This window comes from Synchytrium microbalum, assembly GCF_006535985.1.
Source record: "Synchytrium microbalum strain JEL517 chromosome Unknown SmJEL517_scf0016, whole genome shotgun sequence".
NCBI lineage: Eukaryota > Fungi > Chytridiomycota > Chytridiomycetes > Synchytriales > Synchytriaceae > Synchytrium > Synchytrium microbalum.
The window spans coordinates 263,180-286,245 of NW_022158365.1; the positions used below are offsets into that span (position 1 = coordinate 263,180).

Genomic DNA, 23,066 nt, shown 5'->3' on the forward strand with positions numbered 1-23,066 from the left:
CAAGTCTCTTGACTTAAAAACTCACATTGTGGTATAGGATGCCAATGGACAGTACAATTACTGGAAGAAGGCCCATTTTGAGGCAAGGGAATTGGTGCGTGTCCACACAGGGCTGGGCTACATACACAAAGTCTGGAAAAGAGGGGGCGTCAGCGATTTGCAGATTCCACAAGCGAATTTCGATCTTGAAAGAGAGCTAGTTAGTAACTTACGTTGCTCCAGGGTAGATTGTTTCTGAAACATTCAAGTTTGCGTTCAGAGTAACAAGATCGGCAGTGCCATTGGCCAAGTTATTGGCGAGCGTAATAGCGGTAAGAGTGTCATTACTCTTAATTGTAATGAGCTTCGTGCAGTTTGGCGATGGTTTATACGGGCATACGTTTCCCGTATCTCCAAGTGTGCAGGATTGAGCTATGCCGACTAGGGCGAGAAATATGACCGCCTTGATGCTGTTTGGTAACATTACTGGCTGCTGAGTGGAGTAGCGATATGGTCTAAAAGTAGTACTGATGGAAGAGCCGGGATTTGATTGTTAGAAGGATAGTTGGTTTGCAGAGTTCTTGAAAGTTTGGCGACAATGCTGTCTGAATGTTTTGGTGTACTGTGATGTGCACACAATTTGTTGTCTGGCACACCAAAGATGAACGCGATGACAGCATCGTGAAGCATACACTAAGCTAAGTTGCATCTATTGTGTTGCGACTCGTCCATGAAAGCAACGTGAAGGAACGAGTTTTGGGGTGTTGGAGACCTTAAGTCCACGATGCATTCACTTGCATCCGTCGAGGACAGCAATCTACGAGAACATAATGTCAAAATGAGTGCCTGATGACGAAGAGCCAAGTTGAAAAACAGGGTGGACTTCAAGTTAATGTTCCAACCGTTTTTCGGAATGATGGCATTTAACCAGCAACCGCATCATCAGATCATCAAGAAAGTAATATTCCAGCTCGTTCATTATGATGATAATCGCGTAAATCGCATTCTTTTATAGGGTTCTTGAAAGCGAAATTTGGTCCAGTTTTGGTTTTGAAATTTGCGTGTTGAAATGCGTGGCAGGCAACATCCGCGGCAGTTGTTCAAGCATCAAATATTCTTTTTGATCTCTTCATTAATCTTGAAAGGGCCTCTGCTTACCTGCTTTTCTTTTCCTCTTCAAAAAACTTCGAGCAAAACCACTACTTTCCATCAAAAGCAAGATGGACGACTTACCTACTTTTGATGGAGGGGACGCTATGCAGACAGGTAAATATCAATTCAGAATATTGTTTTCATTGAGTTCACCGATATGGATTGCCTCCGGATGGTGGATTTTGGGGGGATTGTCTATTGGCTTTCAAATTTTGAGTTTCTTGGAAGAAGCAAGTCGCAAGGCACGCGACTCAATACTGGATTATCGACCCAAAGCACTAATTTTGCGTCGATAAATGCACTCACTCTATTGTGAAACCACTCCACTTGCTGGGCGCATTGGGGGAATCCACAGAGTGTAAATGTTGGAGTGTTTGGAGGAGAAAGTGTTGAATCTGGAAGGCAACGAAAGCCACTCGATTCCAAATGCTGCCTAATCGCTGCCACTCATCATGACCGAACTTATCGCTGATCTATCATTGGGCGATTGGTTTGGTCGTAATGTGTGGTTGTCTCATTTGCATGTCCCTAAACACATCAACACAAAAACGTGATATTCGACTGCAGGACGATGATGCCTGCTGATCTCCATCATGGATGAGTCCGTAATCCCATGCTCTTGCTGTTCCATGACTTGCACAGCACGGTGTTGCCCTGTAATCACTAATTTTGAGATGTTGGCTAACTATTAACAATAACTTTCCCATTTCTGAATCTTTTCTAGACTATCTGTACACCACAGAGGACTCAAATCCTACCGATTTCATTGAACCAGCACCTCGTGATGACATGTCAAAAGAAGGAGGGGGCTCAGAGTATGAAGAATCTATGGAAGACGATGCCAAGAATGGTGTTGGCTCTGTCGAAGATGACGACGATGACGACGATGACCACATCCACCCTCAAGACGACGACATGTCTTATGAAAACCATAACTTCGATGCTGGATACAACCACAACCATAACTCTCCTCGATCTCGTCAAAACCAATCACCGTCTCGTAAACACTCGTCGTCAAAGAAGCCTCAGAAACATGACAATTTTCAAGAATTGGATCCTGATCTATATTTATTGAGACGATCAGGTCGCTCCAAGCATCAACCATCTAGAGTCGAGGTATGTAGTCTATTGATTCAAACTTTTGTCGTTTCAAGTTGGTGGCCATGTTGGATCTGTGATCTTGACAATTACCCTCTTTAGGAAAAGTCAGAAGATGAAGACGACGATGCTGAATCATCTATGGACAGCGATAATGATGGTGGTGATAGCTATGGTGGTGGTCGTAAACGTAAACGTGGTAAAGCCAAAGGACGAGCGCCTTCTCGACCAAAACGACAAGGTATGCATAGCCTTCCAATTTATTCTTTTGCCTTCTTTATGCTCTTAAACATGCATATCAAGGCTCATTCTTCCAACGTTTGCCTTTATAGCTCGAGAGACGGTAGATGACTCAGAAGAAGAAGCTCGATTCACCTCCGAATCTGCCAATGGTGAAGAAGACGATTGGGATGGTGGTGGACGCTCTCGAAAACGTCCTGCTGGCTCTCGTCGCAAAAGCAAGAGCAAGAAATCTCGTACTGCTCGATTTGTAGACGACGGAGATGAAACTCCTCTCTATGCTGAGCAACGCTTCTCGGTCCGTCATCGAAATGCCAAGAATTATGATGAGAGTGCAAATTCAGTTGATTATGGTCTCTCTGAAGAAGATGAAGAAGCAGAAAGAGAAATGCTCAAAAAGAAAAAAGTCAACTATCAAGAAGGTATGTTCTGAAGAATGCTGTTCGTTTCTTTTTGGTTTTGAAATTCTGCATATGATTCCTTACAACCAATCTATCCACTGCAATAGCTGTAGAAGACGATCAAGGCATAGAACAAATCTGGGATTATCGGATTGTACCCATGACCAATGAAGGTGACATACATTCTATGTTTTGCACATTTGACCACCCAGTCGTCGATTGTAGAACGTGACTAAACAAGCATAATTCCTTTTACTAGACAATGAGGATGAAGACGAAGATGTCTATGAATTTCTCGTAAAGTGGAAGGGCAAATCTCATCTCCACAACACATGGCAAACTGCTGACTCCCTCAGGAATGAAAAGGGGTTTCGTAGAGTCGAGAACTTCTTTAAAAAGAAGGTCGAAGGTGATCGAGAGTTCATGACTGATCCCAATTCTACTCCTGAAGAGAAGGAGCAGTTTGAGGTTCAGAACGAGATGCACCGTAATGCCTTAAAGGACTATACTCAAGTAGAACGAGTAGTCGCATCTCGCTATTCCGAATTTGGTACTCAGTATTATATCAAATGGAAGCAACTTTCGTATACGGAAAATACTTGGGAGTCGGCAACAGATATTGCTACAGAATTCCAACACGAAATCGACAACTTTTTGGAGCGTCAAGAAAGTCAAACCTTGCCGTATCTTAGCGATAAACACAAGAAACGACCTGCCTATAAACCATTCAAAAGTCAACCTGCTTATATGGTCGGTGGAGAACTACGTGATTATCAGCTGCTTGGTGTCAATTGGATGGCTAATCTCTGGCACACAAACCAGAATGGCATCTTGGCTGATGAAGTAAGTTTCGGCATAATGACGCATCGTGCTCGTGTTTTCATCATCACTCCCATTACGTTCGCGCACTCACAACATTATACTCATTTCCGTAGATGGGTCTCGGTAAGACTGTCCAATCCATATCCTTCTTGAACTACCTCTTCCACGAGATGAAGGTATATGGCCCATACCTGATAGTTGTGCCTCTCTCCACCATCACATCCTGGCAACGTGAATTTGCACGTTGGGCTCCGGAAATAAATGTAATCATGTATCAGGGTAGCTCGGATGCTCGTCAAATCATCAGAGACACCGAGTTCTATACTCAAGTCACTGGAGCTCGTGGTGGTAATCATGGCAGACAAGTCAAATTCCATGCTCTCTTGACGACATATGAGTATATATTACGAGACAAGGTGGAGCTGGGTGCCATTAGGTGGTGTTACCTTGCAGTTGACGAAGCTCATCGACTCAAGAATGCTGAATCTCAGTTACATGAAGCTCTAAAGGACTTCCGTACTGATAATCGTCTATTGATTACTGGTACTCCGCTTCAAAACACAATTCGAGAATTGTTGGCGCTCACCCACTTTATAATGCCTGATCGTTTTCATGAGTTTGAAAACTTTGAGATCGATCTGTCTAATGGAGAGAATGGCCAAAAGGATGTCATGAGTAAAATCCAACAACTTCAACATGAATTGAAACCATTAATGTTACGTCGTCTCAAACGAGATGTAGAAAAATCCTTGCCAACCAAAACCGAACAAATATTACGTGTAGATCTGTCTGCCATGCAGCTTATGTATTATAAGGCTATCTTCACCAAGAACTTTACCACTCTCACAAATACGTCACGTACTGCACAAGGAGGTGCTTCTCTCATGAATGTCGCCATGGAATTGAAAAAGGCAGCCAATCATCCATACCTCTTCGACGGTGCGGAAGACTCTACAATTAGCAATAAGCAGGATATATTGCGTGGTATTATATCGAATTCTGGTAAAATGGTGTTGCTTGATAAGCTCTTGACTCGACTCAAGGAAGGAGGACATCGTGTCTTGATATTCTCACAGATGGTTCGACTCTTGGATATTCTTTCGGATTATATGAGATCGAGAGGGTAAGCATTTGAGTGGATGGTGTCGTGTTATGATGTCTTGTGGTGTACTTCCTGCGGCACTCTCTTCTTTTCACTTACCCTTTTTCGCCCTTGTAGTTATCAATTCCAGAGATTAGATGGAACTGTGCCTTCGGAGCAGCGTAAACGTGCCATGGAGCACTTTAATGCTGAAGGAAGTGCCGACTTTGTATTCTTGCTCTCTACTAAGGCTGGTGGTCTTGGGTTGAACTTGGAGACAGCAGACACTGTCGTCATCTTTGATTCAGATTGGAATCCTCAAAATGGTGGGTTTACTTCAAGTTCATCGGTTTGATTGTTTTGAGCTCCCTGATTACTCATACCGTTACCCAACGAAATAGACCTCCAAGCTATGGCTCGAGCTCATCGTATTGGACAAAAGAAGATAGTCAGTGTGTACAGATTTGTCTCCAAGGACACGATAGAAGAAGAGATCATTGATCGGGCAAAGCGTAAAATGGTCTTAGAATATGCCATCATCAAGCAGATGGATACCTCTGGTCGTAGTGTGCTTCAGAAAGGAGGACAAGCAGAACAGACTGAAAAGATGACTCGAGAAGAGCTTCAGACCATATTGAAGTTTGGTGCTCGTAATCTCTTCAAGGCTCATGAAGCTGCTAACGAATTACATGGATCATCTGCTGCTGGCGGTAATCTGCTCGAAGAATTCAACTTGGATGAAGTACTCGCCCGAGCTGAAGAGAGTGAGACTACTGCTGATGGTGGTGCCACTGATGGAGGTGCTGAATTCTTGGAACAATGGCGTATTGCTGATGTCGGTATAAATGAGCTCTCTTGGAATGACATTATTCCAGAAGAAGAGCGTAAGAAGTCGGAAGAGGAAGAACGCAAGAAGCAAGAAGAAGCCTTAGCTAGTCGTGCCAAACGAGCAGCCGGACCAGCCTCATATGCTGAAGGAGGTGGTGGTGGTGGCGCTGACGATGATGGTAAACGTAAACGAGGTCGTAAAGGTGGTAAAAAGAAGGATGGTTCTTCTTCAGACAAGCTAGATGATAAAGATTTACGTGCTCTCCATCGTGCTATGCTTAAATGGGGTGATCCTGAAGACAAGTATGAAGAGATTGTCAAGGATGCGGATCTCGAAGACAAGGATACCGATCTTATATATGATACGTGTCACCGTCTATTCGAAGATTGTCAGAAAGCTCTAGCCGATCATGAAGAAGCCATAGCTAATGTCACTGACCGTAAAGAGAAACGTAAAGAGAAGGCAGTCACCATCGCCTTTGAAGGCTTACCTGCCGTCAATGCCAAACAACTCTATACTCGAGTAAACGACTTTAACCATGCCATGACTCGACTGAAACTAGCTGCTGAGAAGCCACAGAGCTTCCGTCTCTCGAATCAAATGAAGTCAGTCAATTGGTCCCAACCATGGACTCATAAAGAAGACGCCATGCTTGTAGCTGGTATTGCTCGACATGGATTTGGATCATGGGCAGAGATACAAGCTGATCCAGATCTAAATTTGCAAGGTCGCTTCCATTTGGGTGTTGAGAAGAAGGATATAAAAGATGAAGAACATGCAGCTGCTGAAGATGATAAAGCAGGAGGAGACGGCTCTGCTGGTAAAAAGCATCTACCCAAATCTGTGCATCTAGTACGTCGTGGCGAATACCTTCTCAAGGTATTACGAGAAGAAGAAGAAGCTCGTGTAAAAAGTACTAAAGCTGCTGCTGCCAAAGCTGCTCGAGCTACTAACGGTACTCCATCCAAGAAGAAGGAAGTTGAAGTCAAGGACAAACCAAAGAGTAAATCCAATAAACCACCTGTGTTTACGAAAACCAAGAAGCCTTCCGCACCCGATAAGAAGCCAGCGTTGTCTAAACTAGGCCCTTTTGCTGATAGAAAGGATGTTAAAAAGGATAAAAAGGAGAAGAAACCTAGTATCAGTGCTAAACCTCGTAAACCCAAAGTCAAATCTCCTACAACCGCTGCTGAACTATTTGGCAATGACAATGATCACTCTGATTTGAGTGACGTCGACTCTGATGATGACGACTCGATATCTTCAGATGACGAAGAGAGCTTGACGGCTGCAGAACGCGAGACATTCAAAATCTTGCTCAAACCTGTAAAGAATGAAATCAAGGCTTTGGAACGTCTTGATGGTGATAAGAAGGCTACCAAAGATGATAGGACGAAAGTTGCTCGAGATACTATATATAATGTAGGCAATTTCGTCAAGGCTGAAGCTGCTAAACTTGATAAAGGTGAACGAGAACGTCAAGAGACACGAATGTGGATGTATATTAGTCAAGTTATGTGGATGGTTGATGTTGAGTGGTCAAAGCTTCGAGATGGGTGAGATATTGTGGTGTGTATCTTGGTTTTCTTGCCTTGGTGTTAATTGACTTTCCTTTAAGGTTTGAAAAAGAATCAGCACGTCGAGACGCTGACAAGGTCAAGAACGAAAGCAGCAAGAGCAGTGGTAGTGCTCCTGTTATTGCTCGAAGCAATACCAGCAACAACAACAATCCATCAACACCTCAGACACCCATTGAGAAGAAGAAACCGTCCGACCTCCCAATCAAAAAGAAGAAACCCATTCCAGTAGATACCAATAATAGTAGTACACACGATTCCAACCACAACAACAAGGATGATGGACTTTCGTCTGCTGCTCCTGCTAGTGCCAATTCGTATTCTACAAGCATGGATCGTGGTCATCATCACCATCGTGATGATAGAGATAGACGTGACCGTGATGATCGTGACGACCGTGACCGCTCGGATAGTCGTTATAGACGCGATGACTACCGACGTGATGATTACAAGAGCAGTAGGAGGGATGATTATAGACGAGATGATGGGAAGGATCGACGAAGGTCAAGGTCTAGGTATGTGATGGAATCCCAGTCTATTTATTACTCCGGTGTTGGTGATTTTTTGGCGTGGTTTAACGACTATTACCACCCTTCGCAAAAGGTCTAGGGATAGAGACAACAGGCGACATCGTTCAAATTCACGCTCCAGGTCTCCACGTCGCTCTCGCTCCCCTCGAAGGTCAAGATCTAGATCTCCTCACCGACGATAAATGAAAACAGATGGAATGGAAGACGATTACTGCTCTCTCTGTCTCTCTCTTTTTGCTGTTTTTTGTTACATAAAAGTGTCTCCTTTTGCATCTCATGATTATATTTGTAGCGAAAAGTGTAAAAGAATATACCCATTTGTGATATTTACTGAACAACGACTTAACTGGCTTGTGTGCTGCGAGATCCGATAAATATTTTGCATCACCAAAAAAAATCGACAAAAAGTGCTGCATTTTGGTGTAGATTATTGCTATAACTCGCCTTAATATACATTTTTTGCAACACAAAAAAGGGAGTGAGTCAGTTTTTGAACTCACGCCCTTTGGGGGGACGCAAGGGGCCACTGAGCAGAGTAGAGTAGAGTAGAGTAGAGTAGAGTGGGCAGCCAAGCGTCCAAATGACAGGTTTTAAATTCGCTGTATAAGTATTTTGGAGGGTCCCTTCACGCATAGTACGTATTCAAATTCTGTCAAGTTGACTTCGGGGAGCTTGTCCCACAAGTTAGGATATTCCATAAAGCGCAAAACTGTCTGTAAAACTTCTTTATTGAACCAGCAGAACGAAACCGTAATATGTCATTCATTCATTTGCTTACTTGGACGAACTACGAACAGACGTGCTATCGTAAGGGTAATAAACGTCTGACTAGCCTGACTAGCACCCCTGATATTCAGCTCTCCACTCAAACTTGCAGTCTTGGGTACAGTCGAAACGGCAGTCATATTCCCATTCACAGCATGAACGGCACTCATACTAGCAACAAGTGCCACATTCTGTGTTGAGAACGGTACTGGATCGGATTCCTCAATTGATTGTCGACGGGATACGATAACGGTTCCATAGTTTGGCCATACGACTATAACGTATTGTGAAACAACAATGGTCAAGTTACTGGCGAGACAATTCTGACTGATATGCACCCCTTTCCAGCGAGAATAGAGCAGGATCAAATTTCGAAACGAAGAAAGAAACATCTCGACACTAGCAATCTCAGTGGGTCATCATCCAGTGCATCATCAGGCATATCTCCGACACTACCGGCCAATATCACCTTCATAACTAGGCTTTGAAGCATACCATGCTACAGAAGGCGGCGTCAAGAGTGTCAAGGTCTCAGACGATTTTAAGTGGTGTCTTGTTGGTTGCTGGGACTCGTTGATGTGGACAGTCCGCATTGTATTCAATTGGCGGAGTTGAGATATTCGCACTGACTGCTAATAAAGGGTGCAAAGACTGTCAAAAGAGAAGGCCGTCCTCATGTAGGTTCTAAATGTTGCCCAGCACAAACGCTGGCATATCAAACTCGCCATTTTAATGATACCCACCATACACCCACCACGACTACTTTCATGAGCCGTACTAGATATCACCCCATCACAAATCATTGAATTGTTCTTACGTTGCCATGCAAACGAGTCTTTGACTGTCGTTGTCAAGGGAATAAAAGCAAAAAGAGAGCATAATTTGGACGTCCCATGTGCTCAGTACTACAAGCATTTCCAACTCCTCGTACCACTTCTCTCCTATGGAAGATTAAACATGCTCCATCCCAACTGAGCTCGACCAAATCGTCAAGAGTTGGTGCAACAGACGACATTTCTCATTGTTGTGAAATCCCAGACTAGGAAATAGCCAAATCAAGTCTCCGTCCACGGTTGATCTAATACTTGTCATTCCACCAGGTATTTTGGCCGCTCCTTGTGGTGCGCCTCGCGATCGTCCTTGTCTGAGAAGAGAGAGAGGATTTTTCAAAAAACTGGTTTCGTTTACGTGGATTGGTCGTTTTTTACCTGTACGCTCTAGGATTCAATCCGGCAACATGCTGCGCCTCATTCACAAGCTGCAACCAAAGAGCATACATCCGCTTGAATTGTTGTCTAATACGGGCCACATCATTCCAAATCCTGCATCTGAAGTACCTGAAATGACGTAAGAGAAATTACGAACCGACACCAGATATACATGAGATCAACCAGCACCAACCATAAAGCAATCCATGTTGCCTCGAAACAACAGTATCACCATCCTGCTGCATCCGTCCGAACAACCTCCTCAATCGAAGCATCATATCAATATGTGATCCAACATAATAATCCACTTTTCGTATCAGTCGTTGACCACTACATGAGAAGGGTGCGTATGCAAATGTCTTTATTTTCTTGTCTGAATCTTGAACTGTAAATCCGAGACTGTCGTTCAGTCGCCCAGGCCACAGCTGTAGACTTGAGGGGAGCCACAGTCTTTGCCGAGTTTTTGGCCTACCTCGGTTCCAACAGCAGCAACCCATAAACCATTCACACCTAGTACAGGAGTGCTAGGCTTCTTTCTTCACATTTGCTCGTTTGAATTTGCGATTTAATTGTGGGGCGAAGTCCGACACCGACACGACTCGATCATGTAGAATACGCATAGCTTACAAAAAAAAGCAAACAGGTCCTCAAGAATTGTCTCTGACGGCAAGCCGCGCAAGACAACACTTCTGTGACCAGCACTATCTTGGCGATGTGGTGGATTGCGTGTGTGAGTCGGTGACTTGTACATTCGATTATGTTGCAGTACTGGTTGATACCGTATGGCAGTACTGAGGGTGTGTACATTGCTAGATCAACACCTGCTTATCGTGTCTACCAATGCGAGAAAAATGCTGGGGCGCAGGGTGTAAGGAAGAGTCTTGATATCTCCTTGTATTCTCAAACCCAGCATGTACCTTGAAATATACATGCTGATGAGACATATGACGACCAAGATTGAACAGCAACAAATCTCGGACAGTAGTTGGATGATGTGATATCACGTTGGCAATAAATCAGAACCACGGCATATAGCAACATGACTGACCGTCCGCAAGTTCAAATATCTGAATAAGTTTAAGTAAAAAAATAGAATGAGTTACTGGTGAAGAAAAAAGGCAAACGAAAACTTTGATATACTCGGCTCGAAATAGCCATTCTACCTAAACGATACCCTCTTATAGTTCTTTGAAACCACAACATCTTTGAAAGCATCTGTATTCCTCTTTCAGCAACATAGTCTTCTGTTACAGTCGGTATAGCATGTGAATAGACATCATCTGCTTGTCGCTGTCGTTTGTTGTTGAGCTCGTTCCATACCGAAATCCAAACTACAAAGCACTTTTGAGCTCTTCTCACAGCAAGACGTCTGAAAAAATGTTGAAAACGAGCCACAGGGAAGGAGCGGGTCAAAAAAACCAAATGGTCCGGTATCACGACAGCAGTCAGCTTCATCCCCACTATATTTATGCTGTAGCCAAGTGCAAATTGATTGCGAAAGAAAGACCCTCAAACGGGTTTGATCTATTCAAGCAGATTGCCATTGAGTTTGTCTCCTTGTAAAAGTTTGGACTATTAGATTTGGCAAAAAAGTAGGTTAATGAAGACGGTGGAATTGCATTCCAAATGACGGCAGCACTCACTTTACCCTTGCAAATTGAAATCATGCCTACAGCATCACACAAGGATCGTATTTTCTTAATTCGAGGAATCCATCAACGGCCAAGTTCAGAGAGCAAAAAAGAAAGCAACGAAACTATCCCAAGTGTTGTACACATATCTCTATTTTCTGCTAAGTTCCCGTTGCGCATCTTCTACAAATTTACTTGCTCTTCTTGGTTGTAGTTGGGTTGTTGTACCATATAGACAAGTTGAGCTATATATTAAAAAAGTTGTGTTAGTCAGGCCAAAAAAACAATACGGAAAGGATAACTCACAGCAGAAGCCAAAGAGACCCAAGCAATATAAGGAATCATCAAAAGACCTACAACGACCCTGTCAACAATGCACTTTGCAACGAACTCATCACAACGACACGTACCAGCAGTCTCGTCAATCTTATGAAACTCGACCGCCGTAGCAGTAATAGTACCTAGCAAACCCAAGATGATAACACCACCAAGATCAGCTCTGTGCATTCCAAAAAAGACTGGAGACCACACCCAGTTCAAGCCGAGCTGGGTAGCGTAGAGAGCGAGAGGGAGAGTTGGATCGATTGAAGGTGATTCCGAGATGACGTCGTAGATTCGGAAGGATGCGTAGCCCATGCTAGCGTATAACTATGGTATAAGGGGTGTTAGTTGCTGGTTGATGGATGTTTGTAGGATGAAGCAGCAAGGGCACTGACAAAGGTCCAGACAGGTGGGAATAGGTAGTTTGGAGGAGTCCAACTATAAGAGCAAAAAACCGTCAGTACGGCCTCGTTTTATGCTGTGCTGTCACAATCCAAAGACACGACACATGTCAAGGAAGCAAACTCGATCGCATTCAAACATTGTTATAGAAATACAGCAAATCAACATGTCAGCGATGACATCTCATGCATCGTCACAACGAGACATGAGGTGGAATGAGCAACAAATCACGGGTGCGAATATGTCGACTTACGAAGGCTTCTTCAACGATTGATACCATCCGTCCTTTTTAAGTTGAGGCTGAGTGGCCATAGCTAATGAATGGATACGAGTTAGACATTGTTTGCATCTACAGATGGCAGCATTAAACCTCGTTGAAACTTGCCACGTACTAGCAGGTAGAGCCCCGACGAATGGGATTGCAATAGCAATGATCAAGGACAATGGTCTGTTTCCTAGCAGCGTAGTCATCGTATCTATTTAGCCTATTTATTTTAGGTGGAATGTCAAATGTTTGATGCTTCAGGAGGCCGCAGGAATCGCCGAGAAAAGCAGCTCAGAACCAGGAGCGATGTACAGTACATGACATGTACTGACGCAAAAAGTAGATATAATTCAATATTCCAATATTATCAAAATTATAAAATTTATCAATATCCTAGCCTGAATCATCGAGAGCCTCATACAGAATTCGAGTCTTATACCTTGAAAAACAGAGTATAAGCAGTACAATAATTCTAGAATGCATCTCGACGCGTCAAATCATTGCCAAATCTTGAATCTATGCTTATATCACGTCCTTGTTTACATTTGCTCGTGCACTGGACCCCTGTTGTCTGCTTCATGATTTTTTCAATCGACTCATCGATTCACACCATCCAAACATCCAAACAAGCACAATGCTATTTCCACTAGTAAAGGGAGTAGATCTCCACTGGTATGTCACTGTGTTATACTGTTTGGCTTTATTACTACTGTTTTCATGGATGGATTCATTGTATGCATCGATTCTTTTATCGTTGCATTTGGAATTGTGTTGAACTTAATACGTTTGTTCAAGCACCTTCAAATATTCCCATCATGACATCTACACATGATGGATGCAATCCCATCCACTCCTACATTTTTACAATGCTTGGTTTATGAATCGTTCCATCATCCAATATTCCTCCTTTCATCATTTTTAGGCTCTACTCCTAAGGCTCGTGGCTCAAGTCCTTCATCCATCTACACTACGACATCCCCTATGAGGTCATAATATTTTTTGCTTTTGTCTTGTGCGTGTTGCTCCCAACATTGTACTAATTTACAAGCCACAATCAAAAAGTATTGGAACTCATTGGGATTTTGTAAGATGGATGTATCATTTGAACTGTATGTGGGATTACAAGTCGCACTATGAGGTCTAAATAATCTTTGATTCCTCTTTTGCGGTTGAATGTACTATACATTCAACTTGTAAGCAAAGAGTCATCAAAGTGTTGTTGGTCCTCATTGTGCGCAGCCCATCTACATTCAACAAAAGGCAGCGAGTTGGTGGTATAGCTATTTGGTATGAGCTATCTCTCTTACGTCTGGAGGCATACTCTGTATGTGTTCTCACGTCGGCACATACTCTGTATGTGTTCTCACATCGGCATCACGATCACGCTCTGTTGTCTATGAGGTCATATTAAATTCTTGATTCCGGAGTGTGTCTGTTAAACACGTCGACATCAGGAGTTTGTTTGTCTCATTGAACACATGAAGGGGAGGAGTCGTCATTGTATGTTGGCCGTGTCTGAGAATGCGAGTCGCCATGAAGTAATGTTTTGTGTGATTAAACTTGTATCTCATAATTTACAATATGAACATCATAGTCCCATGCTCTGACTTGGCGTTGCATGCTGGATTTTTATTTTTTTGCTTGCGCCAATCATCGCGATGAAAGTCGCATCTGACACGCCTGAAAAAGAATCTATGCGCACTCGTGTCGCATCTTCAAGCTCAATCGTATCGTTGTCGCCTTAAAACCAACATGATCCTCTCCGCCGTTGCTCAAAATGGTTGCTCGCTCAACTGCAACTTTTCACAAAACACCGCAAAAGACACTAGCTCATAGCAAAGCAGTTAAAGCAGATAGAGATCCAATAGTCAAGCCTACGCTGAGAGTCATCACTGCCAGGAAGCATATAGTAATGTAAGTTGCCCATCTATGAAAGCTACAGAGTCTCTTTGAATGTCCGAACATTGTCATGAAACATCAAACAGGACCATACAACTCACACCCATTACTCTATCCAGATGGCAACCAAATCCAACCCCCCAAAAGTCCGCAAAATCGCCGTCCTAGGCTCTCGCAGCGTCGGCAAGTCCTCCCTAATCCTTCAATTCGTCGAAAACCAATTCCAAGAATTCTACTATCCCACAATCGAAAACACATTTACCAAAATCGTCAAAATCCGAGGCCAGGAATTCGCATGTGAGATAATCGATACCGCAGGACAAGACGAATTCAGCATCTTGAACTCTCGTCATGCTGTCGGAATCCACGGATATGTCCTCGTATACAGTATCGCTTCAAAGACGAGTTTTGAAATGTGCAAGGTTATCAGGGACAAGATTCTGACGTACACGGGAATCAATTGGGTGCCTGTTGTGCTGGTGGGTAATAAATCGGATTTGGGGGCTCAGAGACAGATTACGCTTGATGAGGCGACCAGACAGGCTAGTGCGTGGAATTGTGCGATTATTGAGAGTAGTGCCAAGTTGAATCAGAATACAAACAAGATATTTGAGATGATGCTCGGGGAGATTGAGAAGCAGAGTGGGGAGAGTAGTGAGCCCAAGTCGAATTGTGTTATATTGTAAAGAGGGGGGTGTTGGTGATGTGAGAGATACGTGTACAAGTAGTTGTGTTGATGGTGAGCATATATCTATCGTTAGGATTGGTTGGGTTTTAGCTATCAAGCTAAATTGACGAGATGGAGTCGCATATTTTTTAGCATAATCATAGTAGCATTATAGCATTAGTTGGGATTGATGGTCTGATTGTGTCTCGTTTATAAGGTATATGGTTTCGTGTAAACCGTATGAATAGTAGTTATTAGCCTCATGTCTTTTCTAAAACACATAGTGATGATCATGTATGAATTGATAATCCCCAAAATATAAACTCTGTCTTTGTTAACACCAACTGTGTTGTGTAATCTTTTATTGGTACTATAACTACTATACTAATGTTGTTGTGGTATCATATTTTAAAACAGTAAATTAAAAGAGAAGAGGTAACGAGAGTCCAAAATGTGTCATAATCTAAAAGAGTCCATTGTCTTGCAGGCACCATCTCTAACACTTGATTGGCCCACGAATAGCAGACGGTATCGAGCATCCACCTTCCGAGCAAGCCTGCAGACGGTAATAATAAGTAACTCCACAAGTAGCACCATAATCATTATAAATGGTGCTTCCAGAAGGCACATTGTCCGTTATCCCACTAGCAACAACCGTAAACGGCCCAGACGCATTCAAACCCCTCTGCAACTGATACGTCTGAGCACCGGGCGAACCCCTCCACTTCATATTCCTAGGACTGGAGCTCGTGATACTGAGATCAGGTGCGTCAGGTACAGGCAGGGTCTGGAAACTAGTACCGGTAATCCAGCGCGACCAGTTACGGAGCATGCTCATGACATCGATTTCATCGAAGGGTGACGAATTGGATGTTGCGAAACCGGGGAAGTGGTAGGAGAGGTACCCGTTGCCTTCGGAATGGACATACCAGCCTCCGTCACGGGAATGGAAGTTCATGTTCCAGATCATGGTTGCGGTGACGCCATTGTTGGTTGCGGCAGAATTGAGATTGTCGTAGGATTGCTTGTCTGCGAAACCGTACTCGCCGACGATGAAGGGCTTGCCGGCGGAGCGGACTATGGCGACGTCACGGAGGGCACGGTTGGCGTAGTCGGTTGGGCCCTACGATGAGAGTTTGAGTTAGGGGCCTGTTTGTTGGGCAAAAAATACTTCCCAATAATGTATAACAGCAACAAAATAGCTCATATCAACCACCTCTAGTACTTACTTGAGAGCTATAATAATGATTATTGAAAATGTCAACACAAGCATCACTTAATACACCTTGTTGGAGCATGTATTGCCATTTAGAAATTGAAGGGTTTGGCCATGATCCATCAGTGTTTTGAAGTCCGTATTCACCACCAATGGTACCGTCAAGAATCAAATGATTTGGGTCACCAGCGACGGTTTTGATGTATCGAGCAATTCCTTTAGTCCATGCTGGAGGTGTGATTTGGTTCCATCCTGCTGCTTCATTACCGAGTTCCCAAGCAAGGATTGCTGGGTCGTCTGTCGAGGAGAAAGGGGGAGAGTGTGTGTTACATGGTGTGTTTTAGTGTTGTTGGGGAATACCAAAAAAGGGAACAGTAAAATGTTCTTTGTGGCATTATGCTCAAGATATTTCTTCCTTCACTACTCACCACCATATCGAAGTCCACTAACAGTATTCTTCCTATTAACAATCCACTTCAAGAAATTCTTAAACTCGGCAATTGCATCAGCATCAGTATAGAAATCCATGGATTTAGCAGTCCACCCCTGCTTGGCAGGAATCGTATTCCATACAGATTGAACGAAATCAGCACAGCCACCCCTCCACCACCACCAATCGATAAGACCAATGATTAGTTTGACTTTGAGGAAGTTGGCGGTTGCGATTGTCGAGTCGAGGGATTGGAAGAGGGCTTCATTGTATTTGCCGGGACCTTGCCAGTGGAAAGTAGATATGTCGCCGGTTGGGTTTACGGAGTTGTAGATACTAGAGGAAAATGAAAGTGAGAAAAAAGGTAGTGATGGATGTGACAGCACTTGTTTCAAACACATTTACCTGAATTCGTAGATACGAGCGACACGACCACCCATAACTGATACAGCTTTGAGAGCATCCCAAGCTTCATATGGAGTGACGGTTGTTTGAGCATATCCAGGTCGATCTACATAAGTACATGTAAGCAACACAAAAAAACCCCACCATCAGAAGCTGTCCATAACTATAAAGCGTTCCATGGCATTACCAATCAATTGACCCAAATCCATAACATTAACAGAAGCCCATTTGAAAATTTGTCCATTCTGTTTCAAGTCAGCACCATCACGGTATACCCAATCGGTACCGTTCTGGGTACGACAACCACATGGACAAGATGTAGCTGCTTGTGCTATACCCTATATGTGAGATATAGACGCGTTAGAAAACACGTGTTTGATTGCTTGATGCCTGCATCAGAAATGCCAAGAAATGGTATATGTGATGCATTGCCAAAGCACGTACCGCAGCACCGAGCATGACTGCTGCGACGTGTAACAGTCGCATTCCTTTCATATAAATAGATAGGGGTAATAAATTTGATTTGTTGATTTGTTTGTTGTTGAGATTGCGACAAACAAGATTTGCTGCCTTTATTTGGAGAGTGTAGAGGAGAAAAAGCACTCTGTGATCCGAAGGGGGAGAATTTACACGCTTCGAGTAGTTCTGGAAGGGATTCTAGCAGTGCTGCGCGCATTGATTGGGAGTGTTGAAAGTTTGTCGTGGTGGGTATTTGAGAGGGTGGGAGAGCGTGTCGCTACTAACTGTTGCATACTTCCCTACAGTTGGAAACATATGTTAGTACGTATATGAAATAAAATCCGTGTCTTTCAATGCAAGTCTTGGTTCAATGCCTTAGCTTCCCCTTAATTTCACAAAACCCAAAGACGCAACTTAAAATGCTCAAGACAATACAAGATATAAACAACTTTGAATACCCTCCAGCAGACGGATGTGGGCTTCCACTCACAATAAACAATCAGCCCATTGGATTCATACGCAGTTCTATAATCCAGCACTTGCCAAGCTCTATCTTCAAAATCCACGCCGACAAAATCGAGTTTGCCGATGTAGCAGATAAGACATCGGCCGTTGCAGATTTACTATCTATATGGCGTGCATCCACTGCCAGTATTCCGGAATTCCAGTGCTTGAAAGGATGGAGGAATGAGGTTTACGCTGTGTATGAGAACGATGGGAGTGTAGTGTTTGGTGTTGAGCGAGCTGCTCAAGGGTTATTTGGAATACGGAGCTATGGATGCCATCTGAATGGATATGTACGTGATTTGGCTGATGGGAGTATAAAGATGTGGATTGCAAAAAGGAGTTTGCAGAAGCAGACGTGGCCAGGTTATTTGGATAATATAGTAGGAGGTAAGCTACGTGAATGTGGTTGAAATGTAGTGTTGCCGATGCTCAGAAACTACTATGTTCTACTGGGCTTTTTTTGGCCGTGTCATCACAACTGTTCAACTCACACCTTCAAACATTATTATACTAGGAGGGCTACCAGCCGGCGCATCTCCAACAGCAAACATGATCAAAGAATGTGCTGAAGAAGCCAGCATACCAGGACACATAGCAAGCAAATGCATCCCTGTATCATCCATATCCTATTTCGCAAACTCACCGTCTCGTGGGCTCTTGCCGGACACGGAATACATATACGATCTAGAACTAACAGCGGACTTTATACCTAAACCGTCAGATGGAGAAGTAGACTCTTTTTATCTGTGGGATTTGGAAACGATTGCTAGACATGTCGTGGATGGTAAATTCATGCCAGAGAGCGGATGTGTCGTGATTGATTTTTTGGTGAGGCATGGACATGTTACGCCAGAGAATGAGGTGGATTATTTGGATATTGTGACAGAGTTGAGGAGGAAGTTGCCGTTCCCTGGGCCAAAATATAAATAGATCCGTTTAGATGATATATATCACACTTGTATTTTGAAAAGATACTTTCTATAGACTAGAATTTTGGGTGCAAATTACAGTTTAAGTTTTTTTTATGGCATCTGATGCCAGTTTGGATTTAATGTCTCGAGCGTCTTCTTTTGCTTCACGCTCTAGTCTCCATGTTTCCCCATATACCCAGAGCAGGCCGCTAAAATAACATGAATATAGTTGAGACAATGAAGCTGCTGTGCTCAAGAAATCTGAAAATACTTACAATAATGGAAGAGTGGTTATAATTAAGAACCCAAGGAAGGCATACGTAGCTCCTTCTCCAAAGGTATTGATTGCAGGTTGAATCAACACAGTTGCTATAGCTCCAAGCAGACCCCGAGACAGGTTCTGCGCTGCCATGACAGAAGCAGTCTAAAAATCATTCACAGAGAAAGCAAGTTAGCAAAGCGACAACTCCATACTGCCTGGCGTGATCACCAATGTGACCATATACAATACTCACACGGCCCGGAAACAAGTCCACCTGAAGCGTTCCAAAGGAGTTGGACGAAGCAGCAATACCAAAACCCATGGTAAACTGAATTATCAATGCAGCATACAGCGGTGCTCTAGACTGCAACACAAATCCGTAACTTATAGCACTCAATACCACAATCATAAGTGGAAACCAAGCCAGCTTCAACCTCGTCCTCTCAATATTCATCGATACACCTTTGGCAAGCTTCTTCTTCTCAATGGCATATACTTTGTCCATGAGATATCCATTTAGATACGAGCCGAGGATGTTACCTGTTCCATTAGCAATATACGAAAGCCCGATTTGGAATTCGGAGAGGTGGTATAGTCTGGTGTATTGTATGCTCATTGGGACGATTAGGCTCATGAAGACAATAAAGACAGAGCCGGATATTGCTTGAATACAGATGACCTCTTTGTCGAGAAGCATCTTGGCGGGTGCGAGTGGGTTTGGGAGTTTGACTGTTGAGTGAAAGTCGGGTTGCGTTAGAAGCTTTCAAAGAGGCTGACGCAGGTTCGTTTTTACCTTTACGTGGTGGCCCGACATCAGACGCAGGTTTTGATAATATTGACGGGGTTTTGAAGACCTTGCGGTACATTATGTCGAATGGTGCTTCTGAGCCCCCCGTTCTAGCCACAACGTCTTTGAGCGTTTCTGGTAGTAGCAGGAATACAGAGACCCAAACCAGAACTCCCCATATGGCGAGGAAGAAGAAGATGGAGCGCCAGCCGTAAAACTCGGAAAGTACACCTCCAATCGTTGGACCTGAGAGCAAAAAATGTTTGCGATGAACGATGCTTCGAACATACGACAAGTCGCTATGTCTTACCGAGTACCGGTCCTAAAAAGATTGTAGCGCTGAATGTCCCCATATAGGTCCCTCGTTCTTGTCGAGTTGTGATATCTCCGATAGTCCCAGCTCCCACTAGTTCATATGGGAAAATCAGTATGTAGAAACAAAAACAGGCGACGAAGAGGTTCACAAAAACGTTTTTAGTTTTACCCGCAACCAGAGCACTAGAACCAAAAGCCTGCACCACTCGCATGCACACGAGCATAGCAAAGTTCTGCGTGAATCCTAGCCCGACACATGCAACTACAAACACGACCTATGTTTGGTTGATGTTAGCAAAGGCAATCATTGACTGGGAATGCTAATTGGATTCATACCAAACAGATCAAATATATAGGTCTCCTTCCATAAGCATCAGATAATGATCCCCAAAGCGATGGAACTAGCGCAACAAAGACAAGGAACACAGCGACAGACAAGTTCACCATTTCTGCTGATAGTGACAGATCTTCAGAGATCTGATCTAATGCAGGAAGATATGCATTGCCGGATAACGGGGGGAGAAGCGCACACATTGCTGCCAGGCCCACGACCTAAAGCCCAAAAAAACGTTTCAATGTTTAGATGTGATCAGAACCCAAATCAGCGATCAGAGAGTACGCTTCGTCCAATAACATACCAATATCTTCCTTGGTCTAGTCCACAGCCCATTCATGTTAGCCATTTCTTGCATGGTGGTAACTCGTGGAAATGATGTCGACGCAACTGGTGCATCCGATCCTTCATCCTCAAGGTCAAGATCCTTGTTTTCAATGGTACTCAATGACAAGTCCACTACGGACACATTAGACGTCCGCCTTAAGTCTATAGGTGTTTTCTCTGCTAGGGCCCCAGATGCGACCAACAGATTTTCCACGGAATTTGGGTTTGGCGTTAGAGTGGATGTAGACGAGTCTGATGGAGGTGGTGATGGATCTGACATGTTGGAGCTGACTCCGCTTCAGTCCGTCTATGGTTTGTTCAAGGAAGGATGTTTGGTATGGAAGCTCACGTTTTGTGATTGAGTTAGAAAAACGACGAGATGCGCAGGTTGGAGTGGTTTGATTCTAACCGCAAGGGACGATCAGCGGTCTGTTCTTATAGTGCTACAGATTCCTAGTCCGTGTCAGAGCGATCGCCGTAATAGAAATGTTGCAAACCCCTGGAGGACAGCAAACGTTGCAATTGTTCTGAGTGAGATCATTGGTTTTCGAAGCATTACGAGACTATTGCATCGTATGAATTACATATATACCTACTTCCATCATATATGCATACCTGCTCAACAGCCATAGCCACACATCAAACAGCCAAACAGCAATCCGACAATCTTTCGATTCCTGAGCCAGACACGGTGTTTGATTTTTCACAGGTCGTGAATAGGGGCACGTTTAGATTCGTGTCGATTTGGCTTTCATATAGGTATCCGTCCACTAGTTCTCGTAAGGGTGTCTCTGTACTGACTCATTCAAGTGTTTTTGCATGTGCGTTTGGTGGGTCCAATTCGTTTTTCAAACTTTGGTCTTTTGGGGCTTCCCATGGGGAAGTTGGGCATTAATATAGGCAATCACTTCTAAAATAACGCGATATCTCATCTTTCTTAATCCACAAACTAGTGTTTCTATGAAGGAATCATGGAATCAACAGGGTCTGTAGCCACTGTAGTTCACGTTAAACCATCATCAACCCCTGTCAAGGCATCTGCTAGCTCCAAAGCCGATTATGTACAGTCACAATCATCTGGAAATACCGAAACCGTGCCGCAGACACCACAGTTGATTCCAGTCAAGGACTTTATTGCCATCCACAACATTGGCACAAACATTGATGGCAAGGCTACTGTCGTTGAAGAGAGTCTAGCTCAACGATCTGCAAGTATAGATTTACTACGGCGAGCTAATGTCGGCCAAAAGGATTGGCAGATGACGGAGGACGTGCTAGCTCCAAAGATCAAATTGTCCAAACAGGCTGCTGAACTTGTCAAGGAGTATGAAGCTAAACCGCTTGTTATTGACACCTCTGTGACAGCACCACCGATACTGCAACAACCTACTGTGGGCGATACGCCGTATTACCGAGTCAAGGAGGAGTTACTGACTGGGAAGGGCAGTATAACTGCACCAGAGTCACCAGCTCCGTCGTTAACGAGACCAGCTCTATCTACCTCTCTTGGCGTCCTGGCTCCACTGGAGAGATCACGTATACATGTGTCACAGTTGGAGCTACCGCCTCAACTGGCAGAAAGTGATAGTAAAATACACAACTCTCCGCAACCAGCAACAACCAACTCATCGGCATCAACAACAGTAATACCATCATCAGACCCATCACCCATAATACCAAACACACCCGCCCCAACAGAAGCATCTAATATCTCTATACCCCCAACAACCATACCATCACTTAGTCTAGAAGCTGCTATAGCAGCCGCAGCAGTAGTATCTGGCACGTCAACAACAACGTCGACACCTATACGATCAACGCAACGGTGGTCTAGATCTATTACAGAAGCATTCTCGGGTACACCAACAACCGAGTCCATGCGAGATCCATTCTTGCCTGTACCGTCAACACCATCGTCGTTAACTGCCACGTCAGAGGAAAGCGCTGTAGATGAAGAAGCACTGCTGAAGGAGCATTTGGAGCTTGTGTCGGAAGCGTACAGACTGATGCTTGGTGGACAGGAACGGACGAGTGTTGGTGATCATACTGAGGCAAGTCATTTTAAAGCTGTAGCGTCGCTTTTTTTGGCGTGGATAAAACACTGTGAAATGTAAAGGTGTTCTGACGCATCATTAATTCTAACCGCAGGTACCTGGTAAACCATCATCACAAGAGCTTCAGTTTATCAGATTGCTGAATTCCCAGGACACGTATCGATTATCGCTGAGATTATCGACCATCGGTGT

At 43.8% G+C, this 23,066-nt stretch overlaps 5 protein-coding genes across 5 annotated transcripts; 3 read left to right on the plus strand and 2 right to left on the minus strand.

The window, feature by feature from the left end:
* Window positions 1–1,199: 1,199 nt before the first annotated feature.
* Window positions 1,200–7,788, plus strand: SmJEL517_g03222 (uncharacterized protein; the record flags this gene model as incomplete). The annotated part of the gene is made up of 10 exons (XM_031169150.1): window positions 1,200–1,245; window positions 1,856–2,247; window positions 2,332–2,470; window positions 2,562–2,891; window positions 2,978–3,043; window positions 3,130–3,713; window positions 3,806–4,815; window positions 4,912–5,099; window positions 5,175–7,158; window positions 7,221–7,788. 10 exons carry the CDS (start codon window positions 1,200–1,202, stop codon window positions 7,786–7,788), a joined length of 5,307 nt encoding a protein of 1,768 aa, XP_031024837.1.
* Window positions 7,789–11,504: 3,716 nt separating this feature from the next.
* SmJEL517_g03223 (uncharacterized protein) lies at window positions 11,505–12,507 on the minus strand (the record flags this gene model as incomplete). The annotated part of the gene is made up of 6 exons (XM_031169151.1): window positions 11,505–11,558; window positions 11,620–11,666; window positions 11,724–11,961; window positions 12,030–12,072; window positions 12,290–12,350; window positions 12,429–12,507. 6 exons carry the CDS (start codon window positions 12,505–12,507, stop codon window positions 11,505–11,507), a joined length of 522 nt encoding a protein of 173 aa, XP_031024838.1.
* Window positions 12,508–14,078: 1,571 nt separating this feature from the next.
* Window positions 14,079–14,886, plus strand: SmJEL517_g03224 (uncharacterized protein; the record flags this gene model as incomplete). The annotated part of the gene is made up of 2 exons (XM_031169152.1): window positions 14,079–14,210; window positions 14,320–14,886. 2 exons carry the CDS (start codon window positions 14,079–14,081, stop codon window positions 14,884–14,886), a joined length of 699 nt encoding a protein of 232 aa, XP_031024835.1.
* A 477-nt stretch (window positions 14,887–15,363) lies between these two features.
* On the minus strand, window positions 15,364–17,377 carry SmJEL517_g03225 (uncharacterized protein; the record flags this gene model as incomplete). The annotated part of the gene is made up of 6 exons (XM_031169153.1): window positions 15,364–15,990; window positions 16,097–16,380; window positions 16,512–16,849; window positions 16,919–17,024; window positions 17,106–17,256; window positions 17,363–17,377. 6 exons carry the CDS (start codon window positions 17,375–17,377, stop codon window positions 15,364–15,366), a joined length of 1,521 nt encoding a protein of 506 aa, XP_031024836.1.
* Window positions 17,378–17,796: 419 nt separating this feature from the next.
* SmJEL517_g03226 (uncharacterized protein) lies at window positions 17,797–18,814 on the plus strand (the record flags this gene model as incomplete). Its single annotated transcript, XM_031169154.1, has 2 exons — window positions 17,797–18,271; window positions 18,399–18,814. 2 exons carry the CDS (start codon window positions 17,797–17,799, stop codon window positions 18,812–18,814), a joined length of 891 nt encoding a protein of 296 aa, XP_031024833.1.
* Between the last annotated feature and the right edge of the window lie 4,252 nt (window positions 18,815–23,066).